Genomic DNA, 25,274 nt, shown 5'->3' with positions numbered 1-25,274 from the left:
TTTACCAAAAATGTGAAAACTTTTGAATTTTGAATTTTTATGCCCATAAGGCCTGTTTCACACGTCAGTAAAAAACACAGACGTTCTTTACTGACGTGTAAAAAACACCTATGTCCCTCTGTTTGCCGTAATTCACGGCAAATGGTGGTTGTCCATGTGTGATCCGTGATTGGACATGGACATTACTCACCTGTCACGTTCCTGCTGTCCATGATGCTGAACTCCTCGGCTCTGTTGCGTCCGCGCACCGCTCTCTGCAGCTACTTCCGGGTCGGCTCTGGCTGCATTCATGAATATGCATGAGCCGGCCAGGAAGCTGCAGAGAGCACAGGCTGCAAAGAGCATTGCTGGAAAGATGAGTTGAAAATGTTTTTTATTTTCAATGTCCATGTTTCACGGATCACACCATAGTGTGGTCTGTGGGACATCAGTGATGCCAGAAAAAAATTGACTTGTCTCCGTGCGGCAATCATGGACACGCGTGTACGCCACACAGAGACACGGTCAGTCAAAAATCACTGATGTTTGCTCAGACCTATTGATTATAATGAGCGTGCGTATGTCTGTGATTCTGGTACGTATAAAAACTAGCACATACGTCCCAGAATCACTGACGTGTGAAGGGGGCCTAAACCAGATAGTTATTTCACAAAACATTATTAATAAATAAAAATTGCCACATGTCTACTTTACATCAGCATCATTTTTGAAGGATATTTTTTTTGTTAGGAAGTTAGAAGGGTTAAAAGCATATCAGTAATTTCTCATTTTTCCAACAAAATTTAAAAAAACAATTTTTTAGGGAGTACATCACATTTGAAGTGGCATTAGGGGTCCCATGTGACAGAAAATGCTCAAAAGTGACACGATTTTAAAAACTGCACCCCTCAAAGCTCTGAAAACCACATTCAAGACGTTTATTAACCCTTTAGATGCTTCACAGGAATTAAAGCAATGTGGAAGAAAAAAAGGAAAATTTTACTTTTTCTTTCAGAAATATTGCTTTAGCCCTAATACTTTCATTTTTCACAAAGCTAACAGGAGAAAATGGACTATAAAATTTGTTGTGCAATTTCTCCTGGGTACACCGATACCCCACACGTGGTGGAAAACCACTGTTTGGTCATACGACAGAGTATGTATGGAAAGAAAGGAGTACTATATGAATTTTGGAGCGCAAAATTGGCTGAAATAGATTTAATTAATGTTTAATTAATTTTCATCCTTGTGACACGTACTGGAAAAAATCACGACATTTAAATTAATGAGGTATTTTTTATGTGTTAAAGATGTACAAGGATAGATAGACAGATGGATAGAGATAGATAGATCGATAGATCTGACAAGGTAAGGCTGCTTTCACACATCCGGCTTGAGCTCTGCGGCTCAATCCGGCTGTGCAAGCTATGCAACGGATGCGGTGAAAACACCGCATCCTTTGCATAAGTTTTTCCTTTGCGGCCAGTCCGGTTTTTGCCGCTTGCGGCATGCTACTTAGCATGCGCAGTGGCAAAAACCGCATGCGCCGGCCGGATGCGGTTATTGCCGCATCCGGCCGCCATAGGCATGCATTGAAAAATACGCCGCATCGGCCGAATGCGGCGCGATGCGGTTTTTTTTGCCGCACGAAAAAACGTGCCAGGAAACGTTCCATCCGGCCGCCGCATCGGCTAAATCTGCCGCATGCGGCAAAAAACGGATGGAAAGCAAGGCCTTGCGGCACTAATTAAAGTCTATGCAGAAAAAACGCAACCGGCAGCAAAAAATACCGGTTGCGATTTTCCTGCAAAGTGCCGGATTGTGCCGCATTGCAGAAACCGGAGGTGTGAAAGCAGCCTAAGTGTTACTATGCTTTTATTTATGTTTGGAGTATTGTGGCAAACCAATGGTGAATCATGTAGAACAAACATATTTTTTCCTGCCCTCAGAAAAGAATTACATTGGCCCAATAATTTATTAAACAGTTACATATTTGGCCTGAGGTTCAATCCACTTCTTTCTGTTAGTGGTGGTTGGAATGAGAACATAATTATTCTCTTAGTTCCGTATGTTATTTTTTAGTATTTTTCTCATTTTGCTCATATAATTTCCCCGCCTAGAAGTCTGTGCAAACAATAACCTCCAATGAAGCCCTTAAATGGAGTCCCAGACCATCTGTGAAGATACGGCGTCTTGGTTATTTTGAAAAAAACAACCCAATTTTGGTGATGTGGTCTTAAGGCCTCAGTTCCACTTGCGCATAGCTTCTGATGTGAGAGCATCGTAAGCGATATGCTAATGATCCTCTGCTGCGAGTGTGAGCCGAGGGTCATGTGACTGTGATCCGATCTTGTGATTGGGTCACAGCTGCGGAGGAGAGGGGGAGCACTTTCTCGCCAACTCCTCTGCGGCCTGTCTGTTCGTACATCGCACTGAGGTCGGAAGACATGCGAGTGCAGTTTCACAAGCATCAATAGACTTGTAGACCCATAGACTTGTAGGCCTAAAGGCCCCGTTACACGCTAACGAGATATCGCTGAGGTCACGGAATTCGTGACACACATCTGGCCTCATTAGCGAAGTCATTGCGTGTGACACGATCCCAAATACTCACAAAATCGTTGATTGTTGACACGTCGTTCATTTTCCAAATATCGTTGCTGTGACGCCGCACAAACCGCCCCCCTTAAAAAAGAGGTTGTTCGCCGGCAGCAGCAACGTCGTTAAGAAGGTAAGAAGGTGTGAGGTGTACCTGCGATATTGTTCGCCACGGGCAGCGATTTGCCTGTAACGCACGCACGACGGGAGCGGGTGCTATCGCTAGCGACATTGCTAGCGATGTCACAGCGTGTAAAACGGCCTTTAGACTCTAATACTTACATAAAATAAAGCTACGTGTAGGGAATGATCTAAACTTCCACATGACTGATATTGTACAGAACTGGCATACTGAAGAGTAAAGCTGTGTGCACACAGCGTGTTTTTGATGCAGATTTGTCACAAATCTGCATGCCTATCTTTATGCCAGCTATTCCAGCAAAGTCAATGAGAATCCAGTGCTGTGCACACGTTGCTTACTTTTTGCTTGCAGAATTGGTGCAGAAAATAATCTGCATGTCAAGTGTTGATGTGTTTTTGCTTGCGTTTTTATCCCTTCCACCCATGGGCTTCATTAAGAAAAATGCATGTCACAAAAGCGCACCAAAACCACATGCGTTTTTTAGGGTGTTTGTCTGACACAAGGTGCAGATTTGTTGCAGAAAACTCTCCTGTGCAACATATCTTTGTATTAGAAGTTAATTATTTGTTTGAATTTCACATTACTTTCTGTGAGCGACAAAACTTTTGTCTTGCCAAAATCTGACCTTTCTGTGTTCATTAACTGATCAATATTTCAGCTTTGCAGCAACTTTATTTTCATAAAATAAACCAAATTTGAGAGGGTTTCAGCTTTCAAAAGAGAAATTTATAGAACCAATGGATGAATTTAAAGTCAAGTTATAAGCTTTTATTTATATAAGGCCCGTTTCACATGTCAGTGAAAAACACAGACGTTCTTCACTAACGTGTAAAACACACATATGTTCCTCCGTGTTCCGTGATTCACGGCACACGTGGGTTGTCAATTTGCAATCCGTGATCCGTACTCCGTGATTGCATACGGATATATACTCATCTGCCTCTGCTCCTGCTCTCCATGGTGCTGAGCTCTGTAGCGTCCACCCCCTCTCTGCAGCTACTTCCGGGTTGGCTCTGGCTGCATTCATGAATATGCATGAGCCGTCCAGGAAGCTGCAGAGAGTAAAAGCTGCACAGAGCATTCGCTGTAAAGGTGTGTTGAAAATGTTTATTATTTTAAATGTCTGTGTTTTTCTGGTACGTGTTTCACGGATCACACCACTGCGTGATCCATGGGACATCAGTGATGCCGAAAAAAACGGACATGTCTCCGTGCGGCAATCACTGACATGCATGTACGCCACATAGAAACACGGTCAGTGAAAAATCACTGATATGTGCGCAGACCCATTCATTATAATAGGTCTGCGTATGTCAGGGATTTTGGTACGTATAAAAAAAGCACAAACGTCCCAGAATCACTGACGTCTGAAACATGCCTTACATGGATAAGCGACAGAACTTGTGTCAGGGAGTGTGTGTATATATATATATATATATATATATATATATTATACACAGTACAGACCAAAAGTTTGGACACACATTCTCATTCAAAAAGTTTTCTTTATTTTAATGACTCTGAAAATTGTAGATTCACATTGAGGGCATCAAAACTATGCATTATGAATTAACACATGTGGAATGAAATACTTAACAAAAAAGTGTGAAAGAACTCAAAATATGTCTTATATTCTAGGTTCTTCAAAGTAGCCACCTTTTGCTTTGATTACTGTTTTGCACACTCTTGGCATTCTCTTCATTCTCTTGATGAGCTTCAAGAGGTAGTCACCAGAAATGGTCTTCTAACAGTCTTGAAGGGGTTCCCAGAGATGCTTAGCACTTGTTGGCCCTTTTGCCTTCACTCTGCGGTCCAACTCACCCCAAACCATCTCGATTAAGTTGAGGTCTGGTGACTGTGGAGACCAGGTCATTTGGTGTAGAACCCCATCACTCTCCTTCTTAGTCAAATAGCCCTTACACAGCCTGGAGGTGTGTTTGGGGTCATTGTCCTGTTGCAAAATAAATGATGGTCCAACTAAACGCAAACCGGATGGAATAGCATGCTGCTGCAAGATGCTGTGGTAGCCATGCTGGTTCAGTATACCTTCAATTTTTAATAAATCCCCAACAGTGTCACCAGCAAAGCACCCCCACACCATCACACCTCCTCCTCCATGCTTCACGGTGGGAACCAGAGTAGAGTCCATCCGTTCACCTTTTCTGCGTCGCACAAAGACACAATGGTTGGATCCAAAGATCTCAAATTTGGACTCATCAGACCAAAGCACAGATTTCCACTGGTCTAATGTCCATTCCTTGTGTTCTTTAGCCCAAACAAGTCTCTTCTGCTTGTTGCCTGTCCTTAGCAATGGCTTCCTAGCAGCTATTTTACCATGAAGGCCTGCTGCACAAAGTCTCCTCTTAATAGTTGTTCTAGAGATGTGTCTGCTGCTAGAATTCTGTGTGGCATTGACCTGGTCTCTAATCGGAGCTGCTGTTAACCTGCGATTTCTGAGGCTGGTGACTCTGATAAACTTATCCTCCACAGCAGAAGTGACTCTTCCTTTCCTGAGGCGGTCCTCATGTGAGACAGTTTCTTTGTAGCGTTTAATGGTATTTGCCACTGCACTTGGGGACACTTTCAAAGTTTTCCCAATTTTTCGGACTGACTGACCTTCATTTCTTAAAGTAATGATGGCCACTCGTTTTTCTTCACTTAGCTGCTCTTTTCTTGCCATAATACAAATTCTAACATTGCATTCAGCTGTGTATCCACCAAACCTCTGCACAACACAACTGATGGTTCCAATCCCATTTATAAGGCAAGAAATCCCACTTATTTATGTGAAGTATTTCATTCCACATGTGTTAAGTCATAGTTTTGATGCCTTCAATGTGAATCTACAATTTTCAGAGTTATAAAAATAAAGAAAACTCTTTGAATCAGAAGGTGTGTCCAAACTTTTGGTCTGTACTGTGTGTGCGTGTGTGTATATATATATATATATATATATATATATATATATATATATATATATATATATATTGCCTTATTCTGTCAGTCTGTCTTGCTCCAAAATGACGTCATTACAGTGGCAACCGTCGCCATACCGAGCGCGCTAAAGAGCCTGCGACCAACGGCTCAGCTAACTGAACAGCCCGAACTGCGGGATGACAGAACGATGCCCGACACTTTTCCCTGCACCCACACGGAGCCCCGACTCCCCGGTGAGTGCTGCACCCCTGGGAGCCCACACCGGCAACCCAGCCCACACATACGCACTGCTCGCCTCCGCCCGCCGCAAACATTACCCCACTCGGCCCCACCCCCCTGCACTCCACCCTCCACATGTATACACTGAACACACACACACACACACACACACACACACACACACACACATGAATAGTCACCTATCCCCAGCCATGCAGTCCCCAGCACTGATGTCCTCAGCGCCATGGCCCCGCTCGGCTCCACCCCCCGCACTCATTACCCCACTTGGTTCCCCTCCTCCCCCGCACTCCACCCTCTGCATGTATACACTGAACACACACACACCTGGATAGTCACCTGTCCCCAGCCATGCAGTCCCCGGCACTGACGTCCTCAGCGCCATGGCCGCGCTCGGCTCCACCCCCCCCGCACTTCCCCCCCTGCACACATTAACCCGCAGGATGGGGGCACATGTCAGGATGGTGGCTGCACCACGATGGGGGCACATGCCAGCATTGGGCCACATCACAGCATCAGCATATTTTTACTTAACTTTACACTGTTCATGGCCTTCTTTCATTACAAGCCATGGACATCAATAAACATTAGACTCATCTATTAAAACTGTTCCTTCTGTTGTTTGTCATTTTAAAACCAATAAACAATTATAAGAATACTAAATTAAACCTAACCCATCCAGTCCATTCATTACCTTATTATTCAATCTGCTAACCTACATACACATTCTAGACTACCCGATACGTTAGAATCGGACCACCTTCTAGTGTGTGTGTATATATATATATATATATATATATATATATATATATATATACATATATATACCGTATATATATATATATTGTGAGACTGTGACCGGGGTTATCTATGACGGCCGGTATGTCTCGCCCCGGTTGTGCTCACTCTATGATAATCCACTATAGGGTTAATGCTGTTTTCCCTACAGGCTGAAGGGAGGGATACATAGATTCAGGAACAAGGGCAGGGGTGCCGGGTGTGAGGGAGTGATCACATCTCCCTGAGTTCTCTGCCGGAAAGGCACATATGTAATATTATGGACTTTTTCTTTGGAATAAACCGTGTGCTGTGAACCTTGGTGCCTGGATCCCGTGTCTTCTGCAGCGCAGCCGACGACGCTACCTCACATATGGTGGAGAATCGGCGGGCATGACAGCCGGTGAGGTGTAGCATTCATCCCTGGTGACCCAGCTGCGCATGTCCTGGATTCGAGCGGCTATACTACAGCCCAAACCCGGCGACGCCATGGAGGACATAATAAAGCATTTGGCTCAGGCTAATGCACAGCAGCAGCAGGCTAATGCACAGCAGCTACAAACCAATGCACACCTGCTCCAATCCTTGCAAGTGCAGGAAAAAAAATTCCAAGAACAGATGGATCAGGCCAATGCACGTCAGCAGCAAGCCTTGCAATTGCAGGAAAAAAGGCACCAAGAACAGATGGTTCTCCTGGCCAAGTCGATCCGTGCCGGACCGGCAGCAACAACCCAGGGACCGGGTGACGACGGCAGCGTCCGGAAAGCGGTGAGACAAGCGTTGCAAAAGATGACCCCGGGTGATGATGTGGAAGCGTTCCTGGCGGTGTTTGAACGGGTGGCCGAGCGGGAAAAGCTGCCGACCCCGCAGTGGGCTGAGGTATTGTCACCTTATCTGACGGGGGAACCCCAAAAAGCATACCTGGACCTCTGTACCGAGGACGCCATTGACTATGTGACCCTGAAAGCCGAAATACTGGCTCGGTTGGGGGTGAATACCTATGTACGGGCTCAGCGGGTAAATCAGTGGTTCTATGAGGAAGCCAAACCCGTACGCTCCCAGGCCTATGACTTGTTACATCTTGTAAAAAAGTGGTTGCAGCCTGACACTCTGAGCCCGGCGCAAATGGTGGAAAGGGTAGTAGTGGATCGTTTTGTGCGCACTTTACCCGTCACCGTTCAACGGTGGGTCGGACAGGGTGACCCGAGTACCCTGGACCAATTAGTGTCCCTGGTAGAGCGGCATGTGGCTACGCAGGACTTGATACGGGACACTGAGACTTTGCGTACCGCCCGTCGGTCCGGCCCCTCCAAGCCTAGGGCCAAGGACCCACCGCTGACACCGGTGCGGGAGTCCGCTACCGTCCCGTCTGAAGCCGCACCCTCCGTCCCTGAGGTCCGGAAAACCATGTACCCTAAACGACAACTCGTCAAGGGGGTGTCCTTCCCTATTAGATGTTGGCGGTGCCAGCGGGTGGGACATATGGAAGCCCAGTGTCCACTCACCACGGAGCCCATGGATTGTGGGGTTACCCGGCGGGGTTCAATGTATGCTCAGGTGGTGTGTACCGCTGACCTGGTCCACCCAGAGACTGAGCCCCACTTGTGCCAAATTCAGGTGAATGGATGTCCGGTTACAGGCTTGTTGGATTCCGGAAGCTTAGTGACCCTTGTGCGATCAACCCTAAGGGCTAAAGTAAAGGCCACCGGACGTACCGTGGGGGTGGTTTGCATACATGGGGACCGCCGAGACTATCCCACGGGGATAGTCACCATCACAGCACCTTGCGGTCAGGTGCAACATGAGGTGGGACTTATTAATACTCTTCCCTATGATGTGATCCTAGGAAGGGATCTGCCCTATTTTTGGACTTTATGGAAGGGACCTCCTAAGTCCCCTCAGATATTGGTCAGTCCGGGACCTGAGCCCTACAATCCTGAATCCGGGACGCCTGCCGTAGGGGTCCCCATGATAGGGACAGGATGTGAACCTGATAGGTCGCCCCTAGAGGTATTGGCAGGAGAGGCTGAGACGGTCGAGCCCATCCCGGAGTTGGAGGCGTCCCCGGATACGTTTGGGACAGCCCAACTCCAGGACCCTACATTAATACATGCCCGGAGTCGGGTGACAGTAGTTGACGGGGTGGCACAGCTGCCTGGTGCCCAGGTAAGATACCCCCATTTCGCTCTTAAGCAGGATTTACTCTACCGGGTAGATGAAATACGGGGCGTAGGGGTAGAGCAGTTGGTGGTGCCCCAGCCGTATCGCCGGCGGGTCCTCGACTTGGCTCATAAACACCTGATGAGTGGTCACCTAGGGGTCAAGAAAACGCAGGAGCGAATATTGCAAAGGTTCTATTGGCCCGGGGTCTTTGGGGAGGTAAAACGGTTCTGCGCAACCTGCCCGGAGTGTCAGCTTACCGCACCCCTGACCCACTTTCGCAGTCCGTTGGTACCGTTACCCATTATAGAAGTCCCTTTTGAACGGATAGGGATGGATCTGGTGGGGCCCCTCGTAAAGTCTGCTCGAGGGCACCAGCATATCCTAGTGATCGTTGACTATGCCACCCGGTATCCAGAGGCGATACCTCTCAGACATACTGCAGCCAAGCTTATAGCTCGGGAGTTGTTTGCTGTGTTCTGCCGGGTGGGGTTGCCCAAGGAGATCCTTACGGATCAGGGGACCCCATTCATGTCTAAAGTGACCAAAGAGCTATGCCGGCTACTCCAGATCAAGCAGTTGCGTACGTCTGTGTATCATCCTCAGACGGATGGTTTAGTGGAACGATTCAATAAAACCCTGAAAACCATGCTCAAAAGGGTGATTTCCAAAGACGGGAAAGACTGGGATATGATGCTTCCCTATTTGATGTTTGCCATACGAGAGGTGCCACAGGCATCCACGGGGTTTTCGCCTTTTGAATTGTTATACGGGCGACATCCCCGGGGATTGTTGGACCTGGCAAAAGAAACCTGGGAGCAGGAGCCCACCCCCCATAAAAGTGTGATTGAACACATTTTGGGTATGCAGAACCGCATAAGCGCGGTCATGCCAATTGTGAAGGAGCATTTACAGGAGGCTCAGGCCGCGCAAAGCAGCCGTTACAATAGACAAGCCACCGTGCGGACCTTTAATCCCGGGGATCGGGTGTTGGTATTGATTCCCACGGCAGAGAGTAAATTCCTGGCTCAGTGGCAAGGCCCCTACGAGATAAAGGAAAGAGTCGGGGTGGTTAACTATAAAGTGTTGCAGCCCGGTAGGCGGAAACCTGAACAAATATACCATGTCAACCTATTAAAACCTTGGCAGGAACGGGAATACCTGATGGCTGTTTTTTCCCCACCTCCCTCCTCTTCGGGTCGTTCACATCCGGCTCCAGCGACCTCCGGAGAGGACGAACCGGAAGTAAGGATTGGAGAAGCCCTCACCAAGACACAGAGGCGAGAGGCCAGACGGTTGGTTCAGCAGAACCCCGATGTCTTCTCCGAGCTGCCCGGTAGGACCAGTCTGATACGACATGATATTGTCACCGAGCCCCACCTGAAGGTACGCCTGAAGTCATACCGGGTACCGGAGGCTCGACGACAAGCCATATCAGAGGAAGTAAAGTCAATGTTACGCCTGGGGGTCATCGAAAAATCCCGGAGTGAATGGGCTAGTCCGATTGTCCTAATACCAAAACCCGATGGCTCCTTAAGGTTCTGCAATGACTTTAGGAGATTGAACGAAATATCCAAGTTTGATCTCTACCCCATGCCCCGGGTGGATGAGCTGATTGATAGGCTGGGACAGGCGCGATATTTTACCACGCTCGACCTGACCAAGGGGTACTGGCAGGTGCCACTGACGGAGTCCGCCAAGGAGAAAACCGCTTTTGTTACGCCGGAGGGTCTCTTCCACTATGTTGTCTTGCCTTTTGGGTTACATGGCGCTCCGGCCACGTTCCAGAGGTTGATGGACTTAGTGCTGGAACCCCACCAGGCGTATGCATCAGCGTACCTTGATGACATCATTATTTACAGCTCCGATTGGCAGACCCACTTGGAACAGGTACAAGCGGTGGTGGACGCGCTTCGAACAGCCGGATTGACAGCCAATCCCAAGAAATGTGCGTTGGGACTCACGGAAGCCCGCTACTTGGGCTACGTAATAGGCCAAGGAGTGATTAAGCCCCAAATTAACAAAGTTGAGGCGATCCAGAAGTGGCCTAGACCCCTGACCACGAAGCAGGTTAGGGCCTTCCTGGGTATCGTGGGGTACTACAGGAGGTTTGTAAAAGATTTTGCGGGACTATCAGCCCCCTTGACGGACCTTCTCAAAGGCAAGAAGTCCGTCATGGTGCACTGGACTCCGCAGGCCGAGGACTCCTTCCGGGCCCTGAAGGGGGTCCTGTGCGGACAGCCCGTTCTTGTAAACCCTGATTTCCGGAAAGAGTTCATAGTACAGACTGACGCCTCGGAGGTCGGCCTGGGGGCAGTGCTGTCTCAGGTGGTTCAGGGGGAGGAACACCCCGTCACCTTCTTGAGTAGGAAGCTCACCCCTCCCGAGCGGAATTATAGCGTAGTGGAGAAGGAGTGCCTGGCGATCAAGTGGGCCTTGGAGTCCCTACGCTATTACCTGCTGGGACGTCAGTTTCGCTTGGTGACGGATCACTCTCCACTGGTCTGGATGAGGTCCGCCAAGGAACGGAATGCCCGGGTTACCCGGTGGTTCCTTTCTCTGCAGAACTTCCGGTTTACGGTTGAACACCGGGCCGGTAGGTTGCAGGGCAACGCCGATGCCTTGTCCCGCGGCCCGTGTTTGATGGCAGGAGTTCAACCCCGCACGCTTGAACTGAGGGGGGGGGTATGTGAGACTGTGACCGGGGTTATCTATGACGGCCGGTATGTCTCGCCCCGGTTGTGCTCACTCTATGATAATCCACTATAGGGTTAATGCTGTTTTCCCTACAGGCTGAAGGGAGGGATAAATAGATTCAGGAACAAGGGCAGGGGTGCCGGGTGTGAGGGAGTGATCACATCTCCCTGAGTTCTCTGCCGGAAAGGCACATATGTAATATTATGGACTTTTTCTTTGGAATAAACCGTGTGCTGTGAACCTTGGTGCCTGGATCCCGTGTCTTCTGCAGCGCAGCCGACGACGCTACCTCACAATATATATATATATATATATATATATATATATATATATATATATATATACGGTATATATATATATTTATTTTTTTTTTTGAAAAATAACTTTAACCCCAAATTGCATGCATTTAAATAAATACAAAAAAGTTGCCCCCAATTATCTCCGTACCCTTTAAAGGGGTGGTTCACCCATTTTTTTTATTTTCTGTAGGAGATCTACTTACCTTTCTAGGCGTTTTCTCCATTGTCTTCTGTTTCCAGTTCTGGCACTGAGCGGCGCTATCCGGCACGCTCAGTGCCGGTCACATGACCCCCTGGAGCTGTGGCCGCCAGCATCCTCTGACGTCCCGGCATTTCCGGGCTCTCAAACAAGACGGGTACGTCAGAGGAGGCTGGCACCACTCAGATTGAGTGACAGGGCTGTGGGCGGTAACTACCGCACATCACAGCCTAGTATCGAGGGGAGGATCCGGAGGACGTCAGTGTGGAGCCGGCGTCCTGCAGATGGTGAGGCACGGGGCGCCAGTGGGCAGTACAGGGGGGGGAGTTCTTCAGCTGAATCCCCTCCTGCACGTAAGTATGTGATCACACTGTCCACACGCCCGCTCTGCTGCGATGTCAGGAGAGCGGCCGGTGTCGGGCAGTGTGATCATCAGCTCCTCCCAGCAGAAAGACACTGACAGGCATGTCACCGCTGTGCTCTGTCACCTGTCCTGCTGCATGGGACCAACTGTCTGCACTCTGTCACCTGCACCACAAGTCACAGAGTGGAGACAGTTGGTGACAGAGCACCTCTGCCCCCCCGTTCTTTCCCCACTCTCTTCTCTCCCCCCACTCTTCTCCCCCTCCCCTCTTCCCCCTCTTCTCTGCCCCCCTCTCTTTTCCCTCGCTCTCTTCCCCCCCTCGCTCTCTTTTCCTCCCCCCTCGCTCTCTTTTCCTCCCCCCGCGCTCTCTTTTCCTCCCCCCCGCGCTCTCTTTTCCTCCCCCCCTGCGCTCTCTTTCCCTCCCCCCTGCGCTCTCTTTTCCTCCCCCCCTCGCTCTCTTTTCCTCCCCCCCACGCTCTCTTTTCCTCCCCCCGCGCTCTCTTTTCCTCCCCTCACGCTCTTTTCCTCCCCCCCGCGCTCTCTTTTCCTCCCCCCCGCGCTCTCTTTTCCTCCCCCCCGCGCTCTCTTTTCCTCCCCCCCGCGCTCTCTTTTCCTCCCCCCCTCGCTCTCTTTTCCTCCCCCCCTCGCTCTCTTTTCCTCCCCCCCCTCGCTCTCTTTTCCTCCCCCCCCTCGCTCTCTTCCCCCCCCCCTCGCTTTCTTTTCCTCCCCCCTCGCTCTCTCTCTTTTCCCTCGCTCTCTCCTGGCATGGTCAGTACAGAAATCTCTCCATCGTGGAGGGGTGAGAGGGAGTAATAAACATGGAGTCCCTACTGTGTCTGTGTATTTATTTCTAATAAAGTATTTTTCTCTGTGTGGTCTTTTTTTTTTTTTTTTTTTAAACCCTTTATTGGAGATTCTTAATGGCCAGGTCAAACTTGGCCTGACATTAAGAATCTCGGGCTTTATACCAGCTGGTAAAAGATAGCTGGAATTAACCCCTTATTACCCAGCGTGCCACCTGCCACCAGGGCCACTGGAAGAGTTGGATACAGCGCTAGAAGATGGCGCTTCTATGAAAGCGCCATTTTCTGGGGCGGCTGTGGACTGCAATTCGCAGCGGGGGGCCCAGAAAGTTTGGGCACCCTTCACTGCGGATTCCAATCCCCAGCTGCCTAGTTGTACCTGGCTGGACTCAAAAATTTGGCGAAGCCCATGTCATTTTTTTTCTTAATTATTTCATGAAATTCATGAAATAAAAAAGAAAGGGCTTCTCTATATTTTTGGTTTCCAGCCGGGTACAAATAGGCAGCTGGGGGTTGGGAGCAGCCCATAGCTGCCTGCTGTATCTGACTAGCATACAAAAATATGGTGAAGCCCACGTCATTTTTTTAAAAACGTTTTCAGGCAAAAACCTTTATAAAAAAAAAAAATGCTTCCCTGGATTGCTATTGCCAGTGAAAGTAACACCAAGCAGCGGGGGTTAGCAGCCAGTAGCTGCTTGGGTTACCCTTAGCAATAGAAAATGCAGCGGGAGCCCACAAACAATGTGATTTTTTTGTTTGTTTTTGTTTTTTTTAGTGAATTTTTAAAAAAAAAAATCGACATGGGCTTCGCCCATCGAGCACCAGAGCATTTTACTGCTCAATTCATCCCAAGTAATCAGAAGACTCCAGTGTCGGCCGATTACTTGTTCTGTGTCCCCCTGCATCCATTGCAGCGTGTACGGGCTGTGAGGTCAGCGGAGTTCAGTCCAGCACTGGAGTCATCTGATCTGAACTCAGCTGAACTCCAGCCTGCACACGCTGCGATGGATGCAGGGGGACATAGAACAAGTAAGGTCTAAGCCACACGGCGAGAAAAACAGTGCGAGTGGAGTGCGATCAAACATCACATTCCACTCGGACCAATATTAGCCTGTGTGTCAGCGCACATGAGCGATTATTTTCTCCGCCCTAATTGGACCGAGAAAACAATCGCAGCATGCTACAACTGTAATGCAAGACTCTCTCTTTAACCCATTCAAGTGTATGTGGTGAGAGAAAAATCGCACTGCAGTTGCGGTACATCGGTGCACTACGGAGGAGAGATGGAGAGAAATCCCTCCCACCACTCCTCAGTGCTGGCCCACCCCTCGAGTGGCGGACCGCCCCCCGCAGCTGAGGTCTGCTCGCACAGTCGGACCTCAGTCGCAGGGACACACGCATGACACTCAGCTCTGCTGTACTGAGCGTGAGCCGAGTGTAATGCGAGGGGATCGCAGTAATCCCCATGTGGCCCCAGCCTGATTGGCCAACACTTGAGTCAGCTGATCTGAACTCAGCTGAACTCCTGTACACACAGCCCGCACACACAGCCCGCACACGGTCACATGTGATCGGCAGCAGGCAGCGACTGCTGTTAAGGCTACATTCACATGACCGTTCCGTTTTTGCGGGCCACAAAAAACGGTCCTTTTGTTTCACGGATGCATCCTAGTGGCATCCGTGTGACATCCGCGTACCTTCCGGGTTTTTTTGCGGACCGCAAAAAACGGAAGCAGCAAGAAAGATAAATAGATGAGTAGATAAAGAGATGGATAGATAGATATAGAGAGAGAAGGATAGAGGGATGAATGAATGAATGAATGAATGAATGAATAGAGGGCTGGATAGATAGATAGATGGATAGATAGATAGATACAGTTAGGTCCAGAAATATTTGGACAGTGACACAATTTTCACGAGTTGGGCTCTGCATGCCACCACATTGGATTTGAAATGAAACCTCTACAACAGAATTCAAGTGCAGATTGTAACGTTTAATTTGAAGGTTTGAACAAAAATATCTGATAGAAATTGTAGGAATTGTACACATTTCTTTACAAACACTCCACATTTTAGGAGGTCAAAAGTAATTGGACAAATAAACCAAACCCAAACAAAATATTTTTATTTTCAATATTTTGTTGCGAATCCTTTGGAGGCAATCACTGCCTTAAGTCTGGAACCCATGGACATCACCAAACGCTGGGTTTCCTCCTTCTTAATGCTTTGCCAGGCCTTTACAGCCGCAGCCTTCAGGTCTTGCTTGTTTGTGGGTCTTTCCGTCTTAAGTCTGGATTTGAGCAAGTGAAATGCATGCTCAATTGGGTTAAGATCTGGTGATTGACTTGGCCATTGCAGAATGTTCCACTTTTTTGCACTCATGAACTCCTGGGTAGCTTTGGCTGTATGCTTGGGGTCATTGTCCATCTGTACTATGAAGCGCCGTCCGATCAACTTTGCGGCATTTGGCTGAATCTGGGCTGAAAGTATATCCCGGTACACTTCAGAATTCATCCGGCTATTCTTGTCTGCTGTTATGTCATCAATAAACACAAGTGACCCAGTGCCATTGAAAGCCATGCATGCCCATGCCATCACGTTGCCTCCACCATGTTTTACAGAGGATGTGGTGTGCCTTGGATCATGTGCCGTTCCCTTTCTTCTCCAAACTTTTTTCTTCCCATCATTCTGGTACAGATTGATCTTTGTCTCATCTGTCCATAGAATACTTTTCCAGAACTGAGCTGGCTTCATGAGGTGTTTTTCAGCAAATTTAACTCTGGCCTGTCTATTTTTGGAATTGATGAATGGTTTGCATCTAGATGTGAACCCTTTGTATTTACTTTCATGGAGTCTTCTCTTTACTGTTGACTTAGGGAAAGATTCACCTACTTCACTGAGAGTGTTCTGGACTTCAGTTGATGTTGTGAACGGGTTCTTCTTCACCAAAGAAAGTATGCGGCGATCATCCACCACTGTTGTCATCCGTGGACGCCCAGGCCTTTTTGAGTTCCCAAGCCCACCAGTCAATTCCTTTTTTCTCAGAATGTACCCGACTGTTGATTTTGCTACTCCAAGCATGTCTGCTATCTCTCTGATGTATTTTTTCTTTTTTTTTCAGCCTCAGGATGTTCTGCTTCACCTCAATTGAGAGTTCCTTAGACCGCATGTTGTCTGGTCACAGCAACAGCTTCCAAATGCAAAACCACACACCTGTAATCAACCCCAGACCTTTTAACTACTTCATTGATTACAGGTTAACGAGGGAGATGCCTTCAGAGTTAATTGCAGCCCTTAGAGTCCCTTGTCCAATTACTTTTGGTCCCTTGAAAAAGAGGAGGCTATGCATTACAGAGCTATGATTCCTAAACCCTTTCTCCGATTTGGATGTGTAAACTCTCATATTGCAGCTGGGAGTGTGCACTTTCAGCCCATATTATATATATAATTGTATTTCTGAACATGTTTTTGTAAACAGCTAAAATAACAAAACTTGTGTCACTGTCCAAATATTTCTGGACCTAACTGTAGATAAGAAAGACATATATAATGTCCTACCCCCCTGCATATTCTAAGCTGGCACCCTTTTGTGACTGTCATGTGGCACTAAGGTGCTTAGTCTTGTATTTAGCCAAAAAATAAATAAATAAAAAAAAAATGACATGCGGTCCCCCTATCTTTTGTAGCCAGCTAGGGTAAAGCAAACGGCTGCAGCCTGCAAACCACAGCTGGCAGCTTCACCTTGGCTGGTAATCCAAACAGAGGCCCCCCCACACTGTTATTTTAAATTAACTAAATAATTTAAAACAAAAAACATGGGGTCCCCCGAAATTTGATCACCAGCCAAGGTAAAGCGGACAGCTGTGGTCTGGTATTCTCAGACTAGAGAGGTTCACCGTTATTGGACACTCCCCAGCCTAAAAATAGCAGGCTGCAGCCGCCCCAGAAGTAGCGCATCCATTAGATGTGCCAGTCCTGGTGCTTCGCGCCAGCTCATCCCGTTGCCCTGGTGCGGTGGCAAACGGGGTAATATATGGGGTTAATACCAGATGTGTAATGTCACCTGGCATCAAGCCCTTGAGTTAGTGATGTCAGGCGTGTATCAGATACCCGACATCACCAACCCAGGCAGTAATAAAAAAAAAAAATAGACAACAAACACATTTTTATTTGAAAAAACACTCCCCAACACATTCCCTCTTTCACCAATTTATTAGAAAGAAAAACAAATCCAGGTCTGGTGTAATCCAAGGGGGTCCCTCGATGATCCATACCATAGTCAATGTCCCAGTCAATGAAGAACATAATGTTCCCTATTTGCTGGGAGAGCCGTGCAGTGACCTGAGCTAACATCAATAGGTCAGCCCAGGTCACTGCAGGGCATGACGAGTGCTGCTATCAGGAGGTTAGCGAGGTATATTACCTGCGATGATCGCTGAACTCCTGACAGCAGCGCTGTCACCGAGTTCAATGACCGCCGCCTTCACAAACCAAGTATCGCGAGCGGCCCGTGACGTCACCACTAGTCACAGTCTCGGGTCGACAGCAAGAGGTGATGTGACAAGCGGCGGGCATAGAAGGCAGTGACGACCGCTGATGTCAGGAGGGCAGGACTTCATCACCGTATGTAATGAACTTACTAACCTCCTGACGGTAGTGCTTGTCATCCCCGCGGCTGCTGACACTGCAGTGCGGGCCGCTGCTGACACTGCTGAGCGGGCATCCGCGGGGCTGGGGCTGGAGCGGGACACTGACTGCACGGGCACCCAACGGAAGTCACATGGAAGTGCTTCCGTGTTGCTTCCGGGAATTTTGCGGACCCATTGACTTGTATTGAGTCACGGTTCGTTATTACGGAACAGAATAGGACATGTTCCATAATAACGGAGCGGACATACGGCATCCGATGTGTTTTTTTTTGTAGGATCGGATGCACATGGAAGTGCTACCGCGTGCCATCCGATCCTACACAAAAGACATTGAAAAGATGCTCCTGTCTGTGGGGCCGCAAAAAAACAGGAACTGACCAGGACAAACGGAACGGCCGTGTGAATGAGCCCACCTGCAGCCATCGCAGCGTGTGCGGGCTGTGAGATCAGGAGTCAGCTGACTCCAGCGCCGGCCGATAAATTCTGTGTCCCGCTGCAGAAGGATCCGGTAAAATAACGGTTGCATGCGCTGCACATTTAATCCACAGGATCCGGTCATATGCGGTTTGCGGATGATACGGACGACACACAGACTAGGCAAGAGGGAAAAAAGCAATCTCATCACCCCCTCACTTTTTTTCCCCAATTATTTTTTTCACATGTTGCGCCGGCTAATAATCATAATTTCTGTACACACTCACACACACACTCACACTCACACACACACTCATGCACAAACACTCACAAAAACACACACACACTCACACACAAACACTCACAAACACACACAAACACTCACAAAAACACACACACACACAAACACTCACAAACACACACACACACACTCACACACACTTTCTTCCCCTGGTTGTGTGCAGAGCTGGCAGCTTCGGATGTCTCTGTGTGATTTATCTCATCCACACAGGGAAGAGGCAGGGAGGAGGGTTTGGGTGGGAGCAGAGTGGGTGTATTAGACACAATGGGTGTGTTAGATAAGCTAGACACCGCCCTAGAGCCACAAAGAATTCTGGGACTTGTAGGAACTGAACACAGGAAGTCAGAGGAGAGATTAACCCCATCAGAGCTGGAGCCAGCAATGACCGTGTGCTGCTAGTGCACAATAAAACCTAATTTTGCTGAAAAAACATAATAGATGTGTTGAGGGGCACATATTAGCAAGATTTATCAGAAAAAAAAAATCAGTTTTGGTAACTGGACAACTTCTTTAATGATGTTGCATTATTTATTACTATATTTCAGCTGAAAACAAAATCTATTAAAAGAACTAAGAAGGTGCCTGAGGAATTACCCTCGGATATGAAGTACATGAATATCAATCCACGTCTTGCAAGCTTCATTAACAGGTACGTTTGAAGGCCTTTCAACTTTCAGAAAATCCTGTTCCCCATTTGCCCAGATGCAGTTTTATTAAAAAAAAAGAAAACTGGGATGTGTCCACCATCCCAAGGTCCAGTGTTGAGTCTCCACCATTGTTCCTTCTTTCTGGTATTGGCTGCAGAGCTGAAATCACGTTGACAGCACGGCAGCCAATAACTGTGCTCAGCTTCTTTGCTCATGTAGGCGGAACGATCCCCTCAGAGCCAGTGAGCTCAGTGTTGCAGCCAGTAACACAGACAGCGGCAGAGACTCAGCTCGGGACCTGGGCAAGGTGAGTAATGCACCGTTTTTGTACTTTTTAGAAAGTGGGCCTGCGGATTGGGATTTTATGAAAGGGGACAACCTTTCTAATGTTCTTATCGTTCTATTGCACTCTCAAGTGCCTAGTGCTGCTCAATGCAAGTGAGGCACGTATTTATTTTTCTGTAGAATGTACAATTTTTTAATGAAAGCTGGAAGACAGAGCAGCGCAAATAAAGTATTACCCGGCTGATGAATGAATAGGAAAGCACTGATAGAGGCTCACCTTGGTGGAGTGTGACAGTCACAACCACTTACTTGGATATAACACTGCTCCTGCAGCCCCATGTGTAGGTAGATTTGAAATGGTTCAGGAAGGGTTAATGCCACACTGCCATGAATGGAAAGAAACTCCAGGAAAAATTAATGGTGATTTTATTTAACAATGCGTTTCGGGGACATCTTTTTCCTTCATCAGGTCAAAATCACATACTGTATGTGTGAATGTGATTTTAACCTGATGAAGGAGAAAGAACTCTCCGAAACGCATTGTTAAATAAAATCACTATATATTTTTCCTGGAGTTTCCTTCCATTCATGGCAGCGCAGCATTAACCCTTCCTGCACCATTCCAAATATACATTTTTTCTTGAAATTAATTGAGTATTTTTTCTTTGTGATCATATACATTTTCTGTAATATCTATATAATATCTTTACTGGAAAGTATAACTGTTAAATATTCTGTTTTTTTTACATAAGCCTGAACAAAAATAAAAAAGGGGTTACTTCTCAAGCTGAAAAGAAGGCAGAAGCATCTTCAAAAGAAGACAAGCTTCATAAAGAAAAGTATGCGGTGCTGCCTGAGATTGGTGCGCCTAGCTTCGTGAAGAATGGTGAAGAATTCCATAACCAGAAGCTAAACCAGGGCATCTACGATGAGGACCCATTCATGAACCCATTTGAGGACTATAAATATATTGCTCCAACCTTGCTTTATGAGCTTGGGAAGCTGTTGCATTTCTTCTCTCAGTATGAGATTGTCTTCCCACAAGGGGTAGTGAATGTGCTGAACTACAGCTGGCTGGAGCTGATTGAAGGAGCAGTGTACCCCAAAAAGCCATGCCAACCACTGGCTTCCAAGAAGGCTGCAGACATGATCTCACAATTCGGTGCAGAGGAAAATGACCACAAGACACCTGGCAATGTGGAGAGTGGAGATAATATCAAGAGTAATAAAAATAAAGCCAACACCACACTGATGGAGGGCACCAAGGATAAAGCCGGACAAGACTTTAGCCATACTAAGCCTGCAGGAAACAAATGTAGGTCCTTTTATGTCAGTACAGTTCCCTTTGCTTGGGATCATCATAGGTAGGGACCTGTCTGATGCGAGAAATCCTCTTTCTCCTCAGTGTCTCAGTAGTCACAAGGGTTTGGGTGGTTTCAGCTATTATCAGCAGAGGATAGACAATTGTAATGTTAAAGGGAATATGACTTCACAAAATGACGTAAAGTATAAAGTATAGGATAAATAGATGAATTGTTCCAGTGAAAGGATCCACATATAGGGATGTATAAAAAATAACTTTTGTTTTGGTTCATTTAAAAAAGATTGATAAAAATTTATCTGGCAGTGCGTTTATGTGCAGATTTATGAAAATGAAAGATAACGCGTTTCGACAATTACACCTTCCTCACAATCTCAGGATCGTGAGGAAGGCGCAGTTGCCGAAACGCGTTATCTTTAATTTTCATAAGACTGCACATAAACTTATTGCCAGATAAATTTTTAAGATAAATTTTTATCAATCTTTTTTAAATGAACAAAAATAAGTTATTTTTTATACATCCCTATATGTGGATCCTTTCACTGAAACAATTCGCCTATTTATCTTATATTTATGGTTGCCGTCAACTATCCGAGCGTGGAACACAGGGAATGTGACTGAGAAACTACTGCAGGACTGGTGAGCTGATTTTTTTTCTCTTCTTTTTTTTGTATAATTTAAAGTAGGGGTTTTGTTGCATGAATACTGCAAAAGGTTTTTGAAATGTTTTGGGGGTTTTGGTTATTTTGCTTTATCACAATCTTTATAAACTAGTTCAAGACCGGGCCATTCCTGACCAGTCACAATTTTAGGTCTTTCCATTCATGCAATTCAAATGGCGGTAACAATTTTTTTTATTCAGATATTTAAGGAATTTTTGCATATTTTTAATTTTTTTTATTTTTTTCTTATTTCATACTTTGTGTTATATTTTATGTTATAGTTCAACTGGGTGCTACCAGAGATTTGTCGGTGGGTGCTACCAGAGATTTGTCGGTGGGGTTTTGTACTTCTTCCCCAGAATGAGGTTGACAAAATCTTAAACAGGCAACATCATGCAGGTGAGAAAAGAACATGCCCTTCTCTCCTAATTACGGAGCTGAGCTGATTTATATATCATTATAAACTTGTCCAGATCTCATCACACGGCATTCAGTGTGAGGGTAGGGGGAGAGATATCTGGAAGCGTTTGTGAGAATATGAAACCCTGCAGCTACGTGTAGAGATATAGCTGAGCTGAGTTACGTATCATTGCAAAAGCTCAAGATATCAATTTAACATGCTGTCAGCTTTGACTCTTTCCTAACACTGACTGCCATCAGATGAGATCTGGAAGTGTTTATAGTGATACATAACTACACATTAGCTGCAGAGATCAGTGAGGAGAGGAGGGTGTATTTTTTTCTCTCCTGCATGACACTGCCTGCTTATGATTGGTCTGCATCATGCAGGGGAAGACGTTCACGCCCCAGACACAAATCTCAGGTACAACCCAGATGAACTATAGCATAAATTATAACCTAAACTTTACAAGCTAATATCTCCACAAAAAAGAGGAGGAATGTAATAAATGCTGTGATTGGCTAAGCATTCAGGTGACTTGAGCATTGTGTTATCAGATGCTTTATGATGAGAAGCTGCTCATCGTCACTTGATCACTACAGTATTAACTAATAACAGAGACCACAGAAATTCTGTGGATGCTGAGATGATAACATTGCTCTCTGTTTTTGGGCAGAATACAGAGTGGCCTATAGGTGGGTGTCAGTAGGTAAATATGACTTAAGGGTGCTTTACACGCTGCAACATCGCCAGCGATAGCTAGCGAGGTTGTGCGTGATAGCACCCGCCCCCGTCGTTCGTGCAACATTTGGTGATCGCTGCCGTAGCGAACATTATTGTTACGGCAGCGTCACACGCATATACCTTTTCAGCGACGTCGCTGTGATCGCCGAACAATCCCTCCTTCAAGGGGGAGGTGCGTTCGGCGTCATAGTGATGTCACTGCGGCGTCACTAAGCGGCCGCCCAATAGCAGAGGAGGGGCGGAGATGAGCGGCCGGAACATGCCTCCCACCTCCTTCCTTCCTCATTGCCGGTGGACGCAGGTAAGGAGATGTTCGTCATTCCTGCGGCGTCACACATAGCAATGTGTGACGCCGCAGGAACGACGAACAGCCAGCGGCATGCACCACCAACAATATTATGAAAAGGAGCGACGTTTCAATGATCAACGATTTTTGACGCTTTTGCGATTGTTGATCGTCGCTCCTTGGTGTCACACGCTGCTAACGGCGCCGGATGTGCGTCACTAACGACGTGACCCCAACGATATATCGTTAGCGATGTCGCAGCGTGTAAAGCACCATTAAGTTGGATATTTTTTTTTACATATCCCGCCCCCAGGCAAAGTTTTATTTTGCCCTGACAGTTTCAATAAACACCTGTACTACGCAGTTTAATAAGGATTGGACTAAACTATAACGCCCTCGCATTGCTCTTTTATTGAGCTGTCAAAGGTCTGTTCAGCCCTTGTTTCATTATAGTTGTCTCTAGGAATGTTTTATAACACCCAATTTCATCATGATTAAGGCTCCCACACAGGATTTGCTTTATATTTTAAAAACATATGTGTTATTACGGTAAAACCAGACCCTCCCTTGACCAGGAGTTGTGTCTAGGATTGCAAATTCATTAAACTGAGCTGCTGCTGCCCTATCATCTGTGATCAGGTGTGGCGCTGTTTTGGAAAAAAAGCCATGTTTCTCTAACCCCGGACAACAACTTTTAGGTGTAAGTACTGCATGTTGTTTTATTGCTTTTTTATATACTAGACCTGTGTGTTATATATATATATATATATCTCAATAACTCTAATTTTTTTTCTGTTTGTCCAGCCCCTCAGAACGCTGCTGCCCATTTACCAGTCACCATCAGTTTTTCAATGTCATCTAGAGTTTGTGAAGACAAAGGTAGACTTTAATGTTATATGAATGTTGTTGAAGATTATAGTATAGTTTAACCCCTTCACCTCCGGGCGATTTTTCATTTTTGTTTTTTTCCTCCCCTTTTTCCAAGACCATAACTTTTTTTTAGTTTGTCGTCACTATAGCCTTATGAGAGCTTGTTTTTTGCGGGTCGACTTGTACTTTTGAATGACACCATTAATTTTACCATGTGATGCATTGGAAAGCGGGAAAAAAAAAATTACAATTGCATTGCAATTGCAAAAAAAAGTGCAAGTTCACAATTGTTTTTTTCTTTTTTTATTGACCATGTTTACTATATGGTAAAACTGAGCGGGTAATATGATTCTCTAGGTAAGTATGATTGACTAGGTACCAAACATGCATAGTTTTTTTTAAATTATTTAATTGGTGAATAAAAATCAGAAATTTATAAAAAATAAAAAATATTTTATCTTGTGTCGCCATTTTCCAAGACCCATAAGGCTATGTCCGCACTTTCCGTTTCCACCTGCGTTTTAGCTGCTTTTTAGGTCCATCTTGAACTGCAGCGTTTTGATGCCAAAATGCATGCTTTTTGATTTTCCAGCAAAGTCTATTGAAAATTGTGGATTTCTTGTGCGCACTTTGTGTTTCCAAACGCTGCGTTTAATTTGCATAATTTTGGGCAAAAACTCAGCGTTCAAAGAAGCAGCATGTCAATTGTTTTTGCCATTTGGGCTGCGTTTTGCTAACATTGAAGTCAATGAGAAGTAGCAAAAAGCAAGAAATATCAAAATTCCAGCGTTTTACCTGCTTTTTAGCTGCAGAAAGCATGCGTTTATGACATCAAAATAATGAAATGATATGTCCCTTTACACGCACATAGTCCGACAATTAAATTAATGAAAAATATAAATTTATTGATATTTTAGAGATAAATAGTATAAAACCGCTATAATTATATGAAATATAACTATTTTCATTATGATTTCAATAATTATATATGTGGTCCTTTTTTCACCTTTTTTTCATTGTGTTTGACTGTTTAAACTTTATTTAGCAGTGTCTTTATGTTCAAAACGCATCTGTCTAAACGCAATGGAAAAGCATGTAAAAAGCGCTAAAAACGCGGCTAAAACACGGTAAAAACGCATGCGTTTTTACCGCGATTCTGTGGTCAAAAGCAACTTTGGCAAAAGCAATTTCTGCCAGAGGATGCGTTTAGAACTGCAACTAGGACGACGCAAAGTGCGGACGTAGCCTAACACTTTAAATATTTATTTAGGATATGGGGCTATGCGATGGCTTGTTTTTGCGCCCTGAGCTGAAAATTTTACTGATAAAATTTTAGGGTACGTAGATAACATGTTTTGATCGCCACTTTTTTTCTCATTACAATGTTTCTCCGATCAAAATAATTTATTTCACATTTATAGATTGGACATTTATGAATTCAGTGTTACCAAATATGTGTTTGTTTTTTTTTTTTAATTTTTAATTTGGCAAAAAGGGGTGATA

General features: G+C 46.0%; 1 protein-coding gene across 1 annotated transcript in view; it reads left to right on the top strand.

Moving 5' to 3' along the window:
- Nucleotides 1–25,274, top strand: part of LOC142301440 (uncharacterized) — a 177,228-nt gene that overhangs the window by 31,658 nt on the left and 120,296 nt on the right. Inside the window, exons 3-5 of the mRNA XM_075342446.1 lie at nucleotides 19,102–19,205; nucleotides 20,241–20,803; nucleotides 23,706–23,780. Of these exons, the coding sequence (XP_075198561.1) occupies nucleotides 19,102–19,205; nucleotides 20,241–20,803; nucleotides 23,706–23,780 (742 nt within the window). The remainder of the gene's footprint in view (nucleotides 1–19,101; nucleotides 19,206–20,240; nucleotides 20,804–23,705; nucleotides 23,781–25,274) is intronic.

The sequence above is a fragment of the Anomaloglossus baeobatrachus genome, chromosome 4 (genome assembly GCF_048569485.1).
Source record: "Anomaloglossus baeobatrachus isolate aAnoBae1 chromosome 4, aAnoBae1.hap1, whole genome shotgun sequence".
Classification (NCBI taxonomy): domain Eukaryota; kingdom Metazoa; phylum Chordata; class Amphibia; order Anura; family Aromobatidae; genus Anomaloglossus; species Anomaloglossus baeobatrachus.
Note: the sequence above shows the minus strand (reverse complement) of the source record. Positions and strands in the feature narration are given on the sequence as shown.